The sequence below is a fragment of the Danio rerio genome, chromosome 9 (genome assembly GCF_052040795.2).
Source record: "Danio rerio strain M-AB ecotype USA chromosome 9, GRCz13ab, whole genome shotgun sequence".
Taxonomy (NCBI): Eukaryota; Metazoa; Chordata; class Actinopteri; order Cypriniformes; family Danionidae; genus Danio; species Danio rerio.
The window spans coordinates 24,943,282-24,960,686 of NC_141029.1; the positions used below are offsets into that span (position 1 = coordinate 24,943,282).

General features: G+C 35.2%; 1 protein-coding gene across 1 annotated transcript; it reads right to left on the reverse strand.

Annotated features, from left to right (window-relative positions):
* Positions 1–1,772: 1,772 nt before the first annotated feature.
* Positions 1,773–9,490, reverse strand: rnd3b (Rho family GTPase 3b). Its single transcript, NM_001002591.1, is given in 5 exon segments — positions 1,773–2,474; positions 3,303–3,431; positions 5,767–5,876; positions 9,002–9,089; positions 9,209–9,490. Coding segments are annotated over 5 exon segments (672 nt in total). The 5' UTR covers positions 9,314–9,490; the 3' UTR covers positions 1,773–2,234.
* Between the last annotated feature and the right edge of the window lie 7,915 nt (positions 9,491–17,405).

Below are 17,405 nucleotides of genomic sequence, written 5' to 3' on the forward strand. Positions count from 1 at the left end.
ATTCAAAAAACCAAAAAAAAAAAAAAAAAATCAAATGGCACTTACAGGCTTTTGCATCTGAACATGTCAACTATTACTACTTTTTTAAACTTGTATTTTGTTATAACTAATCACTGTAAGATTACAGCCAAATAGTAAAGGTTAAATCAAAATCTTATTAGCAAAATAAATAAAAATAAAACAACATTTGACACTGAATAGTATCTAGAGAATAAATAGCTACAGAATAAATATAACTAATCAATAAGCACTATTAATTTAATTACTATTATTAAAGTATCGATAAACAATAAGTGCTAGTTTCTAATGAAAGAGTGTATTACTATCTATGTAATAGGTAGTGTAGGTGAGTGTCTAGTTAATAAGCACTGGTATCCAATAAATGTCTTTTAGAATCGAATGATGAACAAATGCCCTGTAATAAATTCAAAGTATATCTATTTAATTTGAGTTGCCTTAACTTATTGGGTTTTACAGTGAACTACCAAATGAATAGTTTGGTCAATAAATAGAAAAGATAGTAGTTTGTAGTATCCAAATACTTGCAGCATAAAAATACTATTTTAAATAAATGTTAAAACGGCTTGCCATAAGTGTGTAGAAATGACATTTTATTATATATTGAAAGCACATGCTCTTGAGTCTCCTGCTTTTTTTTAAACAATCTCTCACAAACACACACACACACACACACACACACACACACACACACACACACACACACACACATAGCATAGGCATAATAAATCAGTCAATTTCTCTTTGTCCTGCTATTTATCTCTAATTACTGTCTTAGTTTGCATGTTAATAATTCAAGTCTTCTTTATTCAGCTTTAAATGGCATTTTGAGATTAGTAATTGGGACTATGAATGAAATGTGTAAGAAACTATAACAACCAGTTGCATTTTCTGGACAAAACCTCCTGAGTTTCTTGAAACAAAACATTTGAAGACTGTTGGCCACATCAAATCAGTGAATAACTGCCAACTCAAATGTTTTAAAACACTGTTTTAAAATCCTTGAGAATGCTCAAATTTTAATCTACGATTTTCAAGATTTTAAAAGTGCTTATATTTTGGATGAAGTGCTTGAAACTGCTTTAGAAAATGGGATTGAAGATGCAATTTAATAATCTATCTTACAAATTATTATGATATTAATTATTATTTTTAACTATTTATATAAAATAAAATAAAGCTTTTCGCTGTTGCATAAAATGAAATGTGCCTGTAGCTGTGATCTGTCATTTTCTTAACCTCTTCTCTTTATTAAGCAGAGGGAGAAAACAAACTCCACTGAGATGAGCTATTCAACAATGAGCAATGCAGGGAATTAAAATAAATGTAAATTTACCATGAAAGATGAAATTTAACATTTAAGTAAATTATATTTAAGAGAGAAGAGAGTAAATGTCAGTAATTCAACTTACTGGCTTACCTTGTTTACGTGTACAAACTTGCCATTAAATATTTTTTCTTAGAGTACTATACTATACAACACTATACTATACTACTCTATACTATACTATACTATACTATACTACACTATACTAACAATACTATAATAACAAAAAGCATCTGATATAATGTGATAAATCACGAATATGTATGTAAACATGTAAATTGACCTTTTTTTAATCTGAACATTTGTTTGAAAAATTGAAAAGTGACTTGGAAATAGCCCTGTAAGTAAGTAAGAACCATTTAAAAATCCTCAATCTTAGAGGATTTTACAATAAGTGGTGTGTTTGCATACAATGACATGAGTTTTCGACAGTTATGCTTCGTTTATTGCCTCATATTAATCCCTCACAAAGAAAAAACAACCAACAATGTATATCTGTGACATTAATTGAGAGCTTTTTTGTTTTTGGTGCAGGACAGGTCTGAGGTTAGCAAGTTAATCCGAGTTAATTACGTCCACAAACTGGGTTACGCTGCAAAATCCCCAGGACCATCATCTTTGGAGGCTTTCTACAAAGTACACAGTAACACACAGAGGTTTTCCCTGCTTTAGGTTTTCAAAGATGGCTAAAAAAATGCTCTGAGGTGCTTTTAAATAGACTGCTTCATCATTATTAATACATGTCGCTGACTCAGTTCAGTACGTATCGAGAATACTAGCAAAGTGCAAAATATCTCCCTTCGGTTCATCGCCCATTAATTCCCCGGTGGACTTTTAGAAAGAATCCTGATATTAGAAGAAATGCATGCAGATGGGATGGCTTTTGAAATCACATGACTGTGCAGGTTTTGGCCTTGGTCTTGTGTAGATGCGAGTCCAGCTCTGGCCTGCTGGATACACGTGAGGTCCTCTTGGTGGCTCTGCTGGACTTGATGCGCTTCACGTTCTTGTTATTTTTACTGACGCAGGCCAGTGTGGCTATGTGAAAAATGTCTCTCACGCTGTTCTCGGACTGCTGTGCCGAGCACTCGATGTAAGGGGCCGAGATCAGCTTGGCCATGTTTGAACCCTACGAGACACACGGAGCCAAAAATTGACTTAATGTTGTTAGCTAATGGACTGGTGCATACTTGATTTCCTGTCATCTAATTCAGGGCTCATCGCTGCATGTTAGGAAAATATGCATTTAAAAATATTGTTTATCTTTAAAAGGCATGTCTAATGCACAAACATATCTGTGTGTCTGCATCAGTATTATAATTTGAATTTAAATACATAAAATACATGGATATAGTATTACATGTTATTGTAGCTTCTGCCAGACAGAACTTGGACAGAATTCAGTAAAACAAATCAATAATAATAATCTGCAGAATGATTTTGAGAGTATAGAAGCTGAAAACATAACGTTTATTAAAAGTTTTTAATGTAAATCCATTTAGAACTACTTGTTTGTTAAACTAAGCTACAACTTTCTCATATAATACATCAACTAAATATTATTTTACAAATTGTATTGTACAGAAATCATCTAAACATCAGCATTTTATGCAATAATAATACTGAAATAAAGTATAAAAACTAAATAAATATATATTACACACATTTAAATAAGACTTGATGGGTTCTAAAATCTGCAGATTTGTGTAGGCACAGATTCTGTGTGAGTCTACCTACAGTAAAAAAATGCCTTCATCTTATAATAGTTTTTACAACTGTAAGTAGATTGAACAGAAAACAAGTTAGCTGTCTCCAAAAAATCTCAAGAATTGTGTTGTTTTAGCTGATTTTAAGTATACTTTTAAAACAAAAATTTGCAACAAAAACGTATTTAACTATATTGAATCTGTTTTATTCCCTGTTACAATTACATTAATATTTCATGGAAAAAACCCACCTGGTCGTATGATGAAGGAATGTCATTGGACAGCTGTACAAATGTTGCCAGGTCTGCACGCAGGTCTGACTTGCATCCAACCAAAAGGACTTTGGTGTTAGGACAGAACTCTTCAATTTCTCCCTTCCACTAATGGATTAAAAAAACAAGAAACAAAATAATATTTAACTATATTTTATTACAATAATTAATGTGTTTTCACAGTATATACACCGCTGTTGAGATGTTTTATAACAGTAAGATAATCTTTCATCAGTGTAATACGGTATTACACATTCCTTTCCACAATGTTTATATGGCATTCACACCATGTTTGTTATCTCAACATTATGCAAAATCTCTGATTTTACAGTAATTTTCGATGATTCCATGATAGTATCCCATTTCTTTTAGACTGGTTTTACAAGACTAAGTTAGTCAGTAATATTTTATCTATTTCTTAGTAATGGTTGCAGTTTGGTTTATTTAAATTAGTAATTTGAATCCAAAAAATATGAATACGCTAGTTTGTCAAACTATTTCCAAAGACATTTTATGCAACTGACCTCTCAATTATTAAAGGAATAACTCAACACAAAATAGTAATTAACTTGGAGATGCGATTGAAAATGATCAGCTAAGCATTTAACAACAAAAAAGGCTGGTCTTTTTGATGGTTTTTTAAATGTTGTAGTGGAATAACATTGTTAAAACTAAAATCAAATAAATTGAATACCCTTGCTTAGGTGAATACCCTTAGTTTGTGTAATTTATTCCAACATTGCTATTTTATCAAAATGACAACATAAAGAGAATTTCTACCTTGATGATAAGGGTCAAATTGTCTGTATGCATTACAAATGGCATATTATTTCAGAATAGGCTACTTTTTTAATACTGTAATGAAGGAGGCGGAAAATTGACAAACTTTTAATAAGTTTTATTGAAAAAAACAAACAAACAGACAGCAGTTCCTCAAATTGAAAGTAAAAGTAAAACATAATATGTCCAGTCCTCTCTCGTTTAGCACTGGCGTCTCTCCTCCTATTAGCTTCCAGGGCTCCTCTCCATGAGACCCGAGGCAGGTGATGCGTCCAGGTGTCTCTGATTATCTCACTCACTCATGCCACCCGCCTCATACACCATCACAGCTCTCAGCCCCGCCTCACTCGCCACATATACATTTTCAGAAAGATTTTTTTTGTTGTGCATTGAAATGCAAATCGGTGTTTTATTATCAAGTATTAATCACTATTATTCAATTTAATTTCACAAAGAGGCTAAAAGCATTAACCTATTTTGAATTAGAATAACTAATTAGCAACACTAGCAGGCTCTGTGGTTGCCTGTGAACTAATACATTTTCAATAGTAACATTTTAATTTTGTATCCTGATTTTTATCATTACATTATCCTAACATAAAAGATTCATTTACACGCAATTCCAGTGGAGGCTGCCAGTGATTTAGAGTCTTATTAAATCAAAAACTTAAGTATTGACATTTTTAGAGGTATCAATTTCCAAAATTCACAGTGTTTATATCCACATGTGTTAGCATTTAGACTTTCAAAAACAATACTTTTACAGCAAAGAAAAATCTTAGCCCTCCTGTTTGCCCTAGTGTGACACACAACTTCAGGGCCAGAATCTCTTATTCATCTAAATATCATACAATTTAACAACAAACATTCTAAAATTTATTCTAAAACCTCAACAGAAGCGTCATATGTAAATATCAGTCTAAAAATCGGCTTGAACGAAGGACCACTATAACTATTCTAGTAGTTGTTGAATTAAAGCTAGTTTTAGTGTTCAAATTATTCATTTAGACAAAGCTGTGATTTTATGACTCCCCAAAAGATTTATTTAATGTTCTATTAAAGAAAAAAAAAGCAATTCACATCTTGGGTGGCCTGAGGGTGCGCAAATTAACAGCAGCATTACATTTTTGGCTGAACTTTCTCTTAAAAAGTATTTAGTATTTTGTGTCATCCCTTCTTAGTCACCCTATACAGTAGGTGACAGTAGGCATTTGTGCTCACCAGTGGTGTTCTCTATTCTACCTAAAATCCCCTTCTGTCATCATTGGCACAGATTGCCTCTCTCACAGAGATGCAGTCAGTGGGCGCACCAATAGAAAAGTGCCCAAAAAGGGATGGCTACTGCTCTCTCAGAGCTTCTCATCCCCTAATGACATCAGAGGTTAGAAGGCATCCTGTGGCACAAAGGCTCTGTGATTCTGAGGCCCAACCAAAACAAGCTCTTATTGGTTGTCATTCTCTCCCTCTTGAGATAATCAAAGGATCAAAGTCCTCCTACACATTGGCTCTCTCATTCACTGGACTCTTCTCTCAGATGTCTGCACTTTTGTTCTCAGTGTCACAAAGACGGGGCTTGTGTGATTATACCAAACACAATTCAGGAGAGCTATGACATTATAAACAGCATCGATAAACAAATCGAACATCTTGAAGATCAGCTTACCTTCCTTAGCACATTCTCCAGAGTCTCTGGTCGACCAATATCAAAACAGATGAGAACAGCATCAGCATCCGGGTAAGAAAGAGGCCGCACATTGTCATAATATGGAGAGCCTGCGAAAAAGAAATAGAGAAAACCTTTTATTAACAAATAAATTATTACTGGACTGAATATTTAAAACGGATGAGCAGACGTGGCCATTTGTAAATTTAATGTGTCTGGCTTCCGATGGCATCCACTTTCAGATATTTCTAGCTGTACAAAACCACTTAATATGCTGCTTGCAATATTAGGGTTCCTATCCCATATTGTTTTAGCCCTTTATTGGACAAAGAACCATATATGGTAACTTCATTGACATTTATTACAATATAAAGTCAGAAAGAATTAAAGGTCTTGTAATAACCCCCCAGTGACACTCAGAGGTTTTTCCAATGAGCACTTTAATGAGTGTCCAAGAGAAGGCTAAAATATCAACATATAAACAAATTGGCTATAGAGCAACGATTAACCGATTTCACTATTAACCGAGGTTTAATTTGTCACGATTAAATTATTGTAAAGGTTTCTCAACACCGTGTTTCTGCATGGAACAAAACTGCTGCAACTCAATGTTACGCTAACTGTGCACTAGTTTAAATTTCTGAGCTTGTAGCTGAGGAGGTTTTTAACTAAGTGCCATTCACATATCCCATATTTTACGCACACAAGTTCGTTATTAGGATGAGGCAGTGGCGCAGTAGGTAGTGCTGTCGCCTCACAGCAAGAAGGTCGCTGGGTTGCTGGTTCGACCTCGGCTCAGTTGGCGTTTCTGTGTGGAGTTTGCATGTTCTCCCTGCCTTCGCGTGGGTTTCCTCCGGGTGCTGCAGTTTCCCCCACAGTCCAAAGACATGCGGTACAGGTGAATTGGGTAGGCTAAATTGTCCGTAGTGTATGAGTGTGTGAATGTGTGGATGTTTCCCAGAGATGGGTTGCGGCTGGAAGGGCATCCGCTGTGTAAAAACTTGCTGAATAAGTTGGCGGTTCATTCCGCTGTGGCGACCCTGGATTAATAAAGGGACTAAGCCGACAAGAAAAAGAATGAATGAATGAAGTTTGTTATTTCCAATAAAGGCATGTGGTTTGCGTGCATATTAGTGCTTTTCAGACAGAGGTTCAGCAGTCTTTGACTATATTTGTTGTATTTAAAAGGGAAATACTTAACTAATATGATGCTTAAATTTACATTAGACAAAAACTATTTATTTATTTATTTATTTTTGTATTGTCATTTATTTTTAGTGTAAAATTATTACTTATGTTTAAATGCCAAAAGCATTTTTCACCTATTTTTGAGTCCAAAGACAAATGGATTGTTCGTTTTTTTTTTGTTATTTTGTGTTGTATTAATTAGTTACTGAGCAGCGATAAATAACTCTTTAAAATATAAGTAGTTTTCATGTGATTTTCAAAACTAGTGGTATTTTGAAATGAATGAATGCATAATAATTGTGATAACCGTGATTGCTCCTCAGACTATAATCAACAACCAAAATCTCTAATCGTTGCATCCCTAATTGGCAAGTACAAACAGTTCTACCTTGTGAAGTATCACACTTTCACAGAAAACCTCAGAAAGAACAAGTGTTGTTTAACAGTAAAAGGCAAGTTTCCGCTTTAATCCACTTTAAATAATGTAAAGAATAAAAGTGTATCCATTTATTTACTCAGAGTATCACTGTTAGTAAGATCTTCTGGCCATTCTGAACCTGTTTGACTGACACTGTTTCTGTTTTCTATGAGGTCTTTTTGTGCAAGTCACTGTCCCTCTTTACATAGAAAGACAGCACATGTACCCATGATTCAAGCCCACTAAATTAGGTTACAGTGCTATTCTGGGAGGTGAGTGTTGAATCTGCTCTAGAAAGTTTGTAGGGCTTGAAATGAGTTCAAACCTTAGATCATTAGCCATCATTACTAAAATATTTAAAGCTTTCATTTTAAAATGTCTGTCCATTCCGAGATGAAGATGGAGAGCAGCTGCATGGGTTGCTCACAAAAAGAAAGATGAGGAAGCAGAAAAAATGTTTGCTATGAAAAATCGTGCCACAATCACATACTACCACATACTGTATCTGTGGTTTATTTTGAGACTAGTATTACCTAACATTAACAACAATCATCTGAGTCATTCTAGAAGTGTGGGAGACAACCATGAATCTGCTGCGAGAACATCATAGGCAAATCTGTGAGAATGTATAAAGTACACTGCTCCATTTACAAATAAAGCTTAGAATAAGTTAGAATCAAACAAGGATTTACAATTTAATACTTGGAGTTATTCTGACATGAAAAGCTTATTAAAGCATAAAACTGAACTGAAAAATGTACTTCAGATTCGAAAAACTTGACTGAAATCTCAGTATTTTATTTATTTTAAACATTAAGAAGTAGAAAACACAAGGTAGGTTTAATAATGTATCTGCTGGAGAACATTCATGACTGCCATGAAACAAAAACAAAAAATGATGATCAATGAACTGAGGGGACCATGGGACTTAAATAATAGAGGGGTAATCAGAATGGAAACGTGTTCAAACTAATTAACACAACTAGGCACAACTAGAACATAGAAAACAAACCACAATGAAATAAAAGTAATCAACTCTTTATATATATATATATATATATATATATATATATATATATATATATATATATATATATATATATATATATATATATATATATATAAATAAATATATAATTGATTACCTAAAGAATCTTGCAGTAAAAAGTTCCCCAAACAACCAGAATTTAAAGAACATGAAAAGTAAGAGACATTTTTAAACTGTTAAGAACTTTTTGGGGAAAAGAAAGGTTTTTAGACGGTCAAAGATTTTTTATTTTATTTTATTTATTTTTTGATGCCAATAAAGAACCTATTAAAAAAATTCACAACTATAACTTTCAGATTCATGCTTCTTCACTTTTTTTCAGCCACATAATCACTGCATTCATTTCTGAATTTCCTCATAAGTGATGAATGATATCAGTGGTCCTCACCCACTCCCTACAGTCCACTAGAAAAGGGAGGAGGTTCAAGTGGATATGACCATTACAATAAGGCTATAATCTCTAAAATTGCATTACAGATTTTTCAGTAACTAATAAAACACATATGTATGTGAGTGGAGCTCCATGTACCAGATTGTTTTTATCTAATTTAATGTCCGCAGAGAATAATTCTTCTTCTTACCTGAAGTATCCCAAAGACTAAGCTCCACTCTCAATGTGTCCACCTCAAAACTGGCCGTGTAGTTCTCAAACACTGTAGGAACATAGTTCTGTGACAGAAAGATCATGTTTAACTAAACACTGTTTACGAAACACACACACAACAACAACAACAACAACAATAAAAGCTGAATTAACGTTCATATTTGTGACATTTTCTTCCACAAACCTCTGGAAAGGAATCTTTGGCAAAGACATTTAACAAAGACGTCTTCCCACACTGAGTGTCTCCGACCACAACTATTTTACATTTGAGATCGTGATGGTGATCCATCATGAACTAACTGAAACTCATCTTCATTCACAGTCGCTGAACATCAACCGGCTGACCTCAAGTCTCCAGTCTGTCCATAAGAAGGAGAGAAATAGTCCAGTAGTTATGTTCAGAGCGCTTTAAGTTGTGCTCAGTGCTCCTTGCTTGAGATGAAAATGGTTTAAGAGTAAAGCTGAAGCTCTACTGATCGTGCTCTCTGTGAAGGCATCTTCTGTGCGCTGCACTGAGAAATAAACCTCTTCGACTGGAGTCTGTGAAACATCCACATACTTGAGTGATGAGCGCAGCGCGAGCCCGCGCCGCCCCTCATCAGCTCACATTCCAGTGCGCGAGTGCGCGCCGCGCGTTCCACATAGACAAACGCTGCTGAAGAAACCAAAACCAGCATTTTCTGCAGAGCTGTGTCAATAGTAGTCTAGAAGAACTGCTGCTGTAACGTTAGTGATACCACAGAGCTGTGATGTGGCCTGCAAACCAGTTAAACTGCCTGTAAATTTAGTTTTCTTTAGTAAAATTATTTACGTTGCAACTATACTTTTTGTGACTTATCGTTTTTTACTGTTCCGTTAAAAAAAGACAGTTCCCTTCAATACGAAAAGTACCTCATAATATATTAATCCAACATGTGTGACTTTTCCTTAATAGAACATTCAAGAATATTTTTTTAATGTTTTAGTTTGGTGATTCGGAAAATACAAGTCAATAATTGACACCTGGAATGAAAACACACCTGAGATAGGAGAATGAGGAATGTTGAAGAAGTTTACACTTTTAAGTGTACTATGCTGTTTTGGTAAACAAGTCATAAATTAAATATCTCAAAACTCTCAGCACATATTTAATCTAGTTAGCAATAATTGGATTATTGTCTCTAATTCTTCGCTGTTTAAGCACAACTATGAACTATCTTTCCAGAAGTCCTTCTTAAAGGTTGTGTTGTTTGTTCCATGGAGCACTCACCACGAGGTCAATATACAAGATATTTTAAGAGAAAACAGCCATGGAGTGACTTTCCAACCTTATAGAGAGGCCAAGCTTTTGATGAAATGCGAGAAGAATGCCTTGTGGTTGGCTTGTCCTCTTTTCCTTAACAGTTTCGCAATAATGTTGGCTCCACATGCCTGAGTCCTAACACAAAAATCACATGAATCCAGTGTTTTGTCTTTTGGCTCTGTTTATGACGTAAAACATTTTCTTGATAAGCAGGAATAATGAAATCATATTTCCTTAGAACTGAAGCATTTTGCACATAATCACACATTGAGAAAACATTTGAATTATAAAAATAAGTAAATTTATTCTGTCATACCCCCAAAAAATTGTATCTTTTAAACGTTAAAATATTTTTATATGCCGAAATAAAGAGTGAACACCCTTCTGTTTCTCTGCGTCAGCAGCAGTTTGAGATCAGCCCAGAGCAGGAATGTTCTCCGGTTGGAGGATAGCCAGAGCGAGAAGATCCATGACTGAAGGAAGACCACATCCTCACAGTCAACCAGCAAGAACTGTCTCCTTCCTGATCATTCTCAGATCAGCCTGGAGACTTGTGAAATGCTTTTTAACAATACTGATCACACATGGAAGCACTTAAGAATTGCTTGTTTTTCAAATTCAGCCTGTGATTTTACTCAAATTCTTGTCTAATATGATTTTGTCTACAGACAGCAAACTCACAGTATTATTTAAGTGCTGATATGTCCCCCCAAATCAGCTCAGATTGCACTGCACCAGGTCTGCATCCAGACCCCTCTAGACATTCTGTTAGCTGTAAGTAACCTCATGCACATGTTGCCATTGTCATGGGAGAAAAAATGCTAAAATAGCCATGGCAATTAAAGAAGTAAATGCTAAAAAAAAAACATCAGCAACATTCTTCAAAATATCCTCTTCTGTGTTCTACAGAATAAGATACACAACAGATTCAGAACTAGCCCTATAAATGCAGCTCTGATTGTTTTATACCATAACAGAACTGCTAGCATGTGAGCAAGTGATCTTCTAGGAGTATCAGTACTTGTCTCTGTCATCATCACTGTCTACATGTTTGTGTCATTTCCTCTTGTGTCCCTATAAAATCCCCATTGGCCACAGCTGGGGTATAACTTTATGCTGACAGAGCAGAAATACCACATGCGCTTTATACAGAGATGCAGAACTTAAGAAGTAGTGCTCGCTCACTGTGGGTGGAAACATATGGATCTGATAACAGCATTTTTTGACAAAGTTATTCGCAACCCCTGCTGGACCACCAGAATATAGAATAACAAACTGAGCGAGTCTGTGGAATGTGAAAGTTAAACAGACTTGGGCCTCTTCTGTTTCAGGACGGCTACTCTCACCTGATGAAAGAGCTCTGATTTTTGAGCTGGTGAGAAAGGAGAAACTCTAAGATAGCGGCAATTTGCCAGAATTCTTCTGTTCCCACCATGAAGACATGAAACAAGCTAAAATAACTAGTGCACTAAGGAGGTGTATATTTAGATTGTGGCCTTTTCATGAGAGCATACGAATGATTGAAAGTTTGTGGCAAACCCAGGGTCATCATGTATGTTTTTTTAGTATGCTGTCCCAGATTTGTGCTCCAGGCAAGAGCAACATGACCAGAGAAATAGACATGACTACTTACAACACTAAACATTTGCAAAATGTAGTACATTTGTTTTTGTGGTGCAGTTTTAAGGGGACTCAGATTAAGATTATGTATTACATGTTAAATTAAATCCCCATTTTTTTATTGCATTTTTTACATATTTTGTTATTTTAAAATCCATACTTTAATTTGGTACTGGTTTTGTGAACACACAAACAAAATAGACACGATTTGATAAGGCTTATTGATCCTAAAAAATCACACATGCTGTTTGTGGTCACAACCTACTGCGCCACTGCTTCGCCTGTAATTAATTGTTTTATTTGGAATTTTCAATTTCAGATTTATGCTTAAAAACATAAATTAATTCACTACTGCATAAATATAAGGTAGTTATGTGAACACACAAACAAAATATACACGATTTGATAAGGCTTATTGATCATAAAAAAATACACATGCTGTTTGTGGTCAAAAGTTTTTGCAAACAGATAAAAAAATTAATTTTACTTAGTGGATGTGCTTGTTTTAAAACCAAACAATAAAGGAGAACAACAATTTCTGCGGTTGTCAACATCAACTTTAAATCTTTCTGTTTAAATTAAATGTTTTAGTCACTGCATTTATTCAGGTTTCATCATGTTATAGAAAGATTGAATCATGTTATTGAAAGATTTATATAAAACATAGTATATTTGTGCATTATTTATAAACAATATTTTTAAATTTCTTAATTTTGTCACGGGCGACAGGGTGGTTCAGTGGGTAGTGTTGTCACCTCAAAGCAAGGTCGCTGGTTTGAGTCCTGGCTGGGTCGGTTGGTGTTTCTGTGTGGAGTTTGCACATTCTCTTTGTGTTTGCGTGGGTTTCCTCCAGGTGCTCCGGTTTCCGAGTGTGTGAATAAGTGTGTATGGATATTTCCCAGTACTGGGCTGCAGCTGGAATGGCATCTGCTGTGTAAAACATATGCTCAGTTGGGGGTTCATTCCACTGTTGCAACCCCTGATGAATAAAGGTACTAAGCTGAAGGATAATGAATGAACAAATTAATGAATTTTGTCTTTATAATTTGTTTTACATCAGTAATATGCTAAATGTTCAACATTTGTTTTGGAAATGTTAACTTTTAGTAATTAACTGTTCCTTTCATTTTCTTGTCAGCTTAGTCCCTTTATTAATCCGGGGTCGCCAAAGCAGATTGAACCGCCAACTTATCCAGCAAGTTTTTTAAGCAGCGGATGCCCTTCCAGCCGCAACCCATCTCTGGAAAACATCCACACACACACACTCATACACTACAGACGATTTAGCCTACCCAATTCACCTGTACCGCATGTCTTTGGACTGTGGGGGAAACCGGAGCACCCGTAGGAAACCCACTCGAACGCAGGGAGAACATGCAAACTCCACACAGAAATGCCAACTGAGCCGAGGCTCGAACCATGTGACCCAGTGACCTTCTTGCTGTGAGGCGACAGCACAACCTGCGCCACTGCTTCGCCCGTAATTAATTTTTTATGCTTAAAACATAAATTAATTCACTACTGCACAAATATAAGGTAGTCCAATCAAACTAAAATAATATATACAGTATAGAGGTCTGCATTCACAACTAGATTTCTTGCAATGCGGAAATGAAGTTCCGAATAAAACGGTAACTCTGGTTTAATCTGAATAATAGCAGGCAGTCTAACAATATAGCGTTTTTGAGAGATAGAGAAAGAGAGTGCGCATCCGCCGTGGTGCTGTGTGTTGCTTGTTGTGGCCTGTCAGGACTTTGTAGCATACAGCTGTTTTTGGGAGGCATATTTAATCGCTATTTCTTCCTTTTCCCAACCTGCTATGTGTATAGAAATAATTATGATATGATATATGAAACCCAATCGGTAGTTGGCAAACTTATTGAGTGGATGTGTTTGTAAATCTGACTTCAAAAGAGTCAGTGCCTCACCAGCCACAAACGCGGTACTCAAGTCTCATCACAAAACTGACATTTAGCCTACAATTCTTGCGCAACCTATACTTTTATCTGTATCTTTCTCTTTTGATAGTGCCCACTTTAAATTTGCTCTGCACAGTTTAGCTTTAACCCTAATTAATTACATCTGAACCTACAGAAACCTACAGGTAAGTGTATTGAAGCAGGGTTAGAACTAAACTGTGCAGGGCTCTCCTGGAACTGAGTTTGACATCCCTGCAGTACAAGATGATTGTTTATTGTAATTCAACTTTATACTATATATTTTAAAATGTAAAGATAGGGCAAAAAATAGGGCCAAAAACATTTAGCTTTGTAGCATTTCATGTTTTTGTAAAACAAGTTGATTAATTAAACAACTAACATAATGTGAAAGGATGCAGAGTAGCAATCCAAGCAAAATAGGTGATTTGTCTCTAAACAATTCAAATCATCAAGCTGCAAGTATTATGTGCTTCTGGTTTGCAGAGAAATATCACACCCATCATACATTTGAAGAACAAGTTTTATCAACTAAAATCACAGCACCAGTATCTTCTTCATGCTCTAGTAAATTTGTGCTTCTGGCTAGTTGTACATGCATGTTGTAGTGCACAGAAAGACCACTCTAAACAAAGTATGAGCAAATGCAGCATGTGGAGGCTTGTTGAACTCAGGATGTTTTGTCTTTGAAATCCTCGAGATGAACAATATTTCATTATTTATGCCTACTGCACCATGTCTCCTTTACTACTTTATATCTGTTAAACTCTGGATTGCTGGCTGTCTGAAAAATGGAAGTATTTATATCAGTTTAACTGATGTTTGTCTTGTTACCAAACAGGTTATTTTGTACATTCTAATCCTCTTTGTTTGCCATACATTCTAATACATTTTAAACTTTTAATTTTCTTTACAGAATGGTTATTATTTATATAATATATATGTGATGTACAGTTGAAGTCAGACTTATTAGCCCCCCTGAATTACTAGACCCCGTTTTTTCTCCCCCAATTTCTGTTTAACAGAGAGCAGATTTTTTTCAACACATTTCTGAACATAATAGTTTTAATAACTCATTTATAAAAACTGATTTATTTTATCTTTGTCATGATGACAGTAAATAATATATTACCAGATATTTTTCAAGACACTTCTATACAGCTTAAAGTGACATTTAAAGGCTTAACTAGGTTAATAAGGTAAACTTGGCAGGTTAAGGTAATTAGGCAAGGTATTGAATAACAATGGTTTGTTCTGTAAAAAAAATGGCTGATAATTTTTACCCCGAAATGGTTCATAATATATTTAAAACCGCTTTTATTTTAGCTAAAATAAAACAAATAAGACTTTCTTCAGAAGAAAAAAAATATCAGACATACTGTAAAAAACTTCCTTGCTTTGTTAAACATCATTTGGGAAATATAAAAAAAAAATGAAAGGGGGTTTAATAATTCTGACTTCAACTGTATATGTGATATATATCACTGGATTACTGATACACAAGGAACTTTTTTACATGAAATCTTGCATTTGGTGAGCTAATAAAATATTAAAAGTCAAATATTAAAAAAAACAATGACCAACAAAACTTTAAATTTTTATTTTAGATTATTATCATAACATATATATATATATATATATATATATATATATATATATATATATATATATATATATATATATATATATATATATAATGTTTTCAAGTTAGATGATTAAAATAAAACTACAAAACATATAGACATGCATGAACAAAAATAAATAAATTAATTAAAGTTACTTTAAAACTTAGGGATTTCTACTTTTGACTGGTTCATTTCTGATGAATGGTAGCTGTCAGCGTGCTCCCTGCAACTCTCACATTGTCGTCCACTGAAGCTAAGCAGGGCTGCGCCTGGTCAGTACCTGGATGGGATGAAGACCACATGGGAAAGCTGGATTGCTGCCGGAAGTGGTGTTAGTGAGACCAGCAGGGGGAACTCAACCTGCTATCTGTGTATTGACGGGGACTCTATGAAAGATTGCTGTCTTTCAGACGAGACGTTAAACCAAGATCCTGAGTCTCTGTGGTCATTAAAAATCACAGGATGTCCTTCGAAAAAGAGGTTTAACCCTGGTAGCCTGGCCAAATGTGCACACTGGCTTGAGTGGCCTCTGTCCAACATGACCATACCCATATCATAATTGGCTATATCACTGTCTCACAGCTGGTGTATGTTGTGTGATCTGGTGCAATATGGCTGCTATTGTGTCATCCAGGTGGATGCTGCACACTGGTGGTGGATGAGGAGATTCCTCTAAAAAAATGTGTAAAGCACTTGAGTGTCCAGAAAAAACGTTATATTTAAATGTAGGAATTCTCATTAAATTAGGATGATTGACAACAACAACAACATATTGAAAGTCAACAACTTCAAACCAAGACTAGACTAGAGTATGTGAGAGTTTAACAATACCTTTTCCCTTTTATGAATAACTAATTTTCAAGATTTGTTCCTTCCTGAATAGAATAATTTGGAAAAACATTGAATGTCTTTTGCATGTTTGAAAACTGATTACATACAACAGATTTGCTTCACAATAAGGTTTCAGAACTATGTTCATGTTCATTTATAGATGTATTCTCAGTATACACATTAGACATTGGAAAACGTCATCTTAGCACATCTTTTTTTTTTTAAGGAAATAAGGCAGCCAAGTGGCCAAGTGCCACTAAAAGAACATTGAGGAAAAACCTGAAGCTACTTTGTAATTCCATTACACCTCATTGGAGAGAGTGCTGCGCTGTGGTTTTCAACTGTGCCTTTTGTTGAGAAGAAACCCTTTGGCTTTGATACAGCTTTTAGATGTTGAGTTGCCACATGCTCATTGATAGAACTGACATACGGTGCCTGGTAATGCAATTCAGTGCTTCAGGGTGACCTGGAATGTCCTTAGATTTTCAGAAGAGCAGTGCAAGCCATAATGGGCCACAACAAAAGCCTCCTGTTCTTTACAGAAATATGCTTTTTGCTGTTGCTGTTTTTAGTATTTTCACAACTGACCCATAACACACGATTAAAAGACCAAAAGAAGAGAACAAAAACTGAATATTGTAAGCCAGAACAGAAACTGTACAAATGCAATGTGATAAAATAGTTATTTTCATTAGTAGTTTCTGAGGTAGACATGGGAGACATAAGTTTTGAACTATTTAGCAGATGGGGAGACACAGTGGTGCAGTAGGTAGTGCTGTTGTCTCACAGCTGGGTCAGTTGGTATTTCTGTGTGGAGTTTGCAAATTCTCCGTGTTCCCAATTGCGTTATTGGTCAATTGGGTAGGCTTAATTGCTCTTAATGTATGTGTGTAAATGAGTGTGTATGGTTGTTTCCCAGTGATGGGTTGCAGCTGGAAGAGCATCCGCTGCATAAAACATATGCTGGATAAGTTGGCGGTTCATTCCACTGTGGCGACCCCTGATTAATAAAGGGACTAAGCTGAAAATGAATGAATATTTAGCAGATTGTTCACTATTGAAAGATGCTTTAAGAATGTCATGATG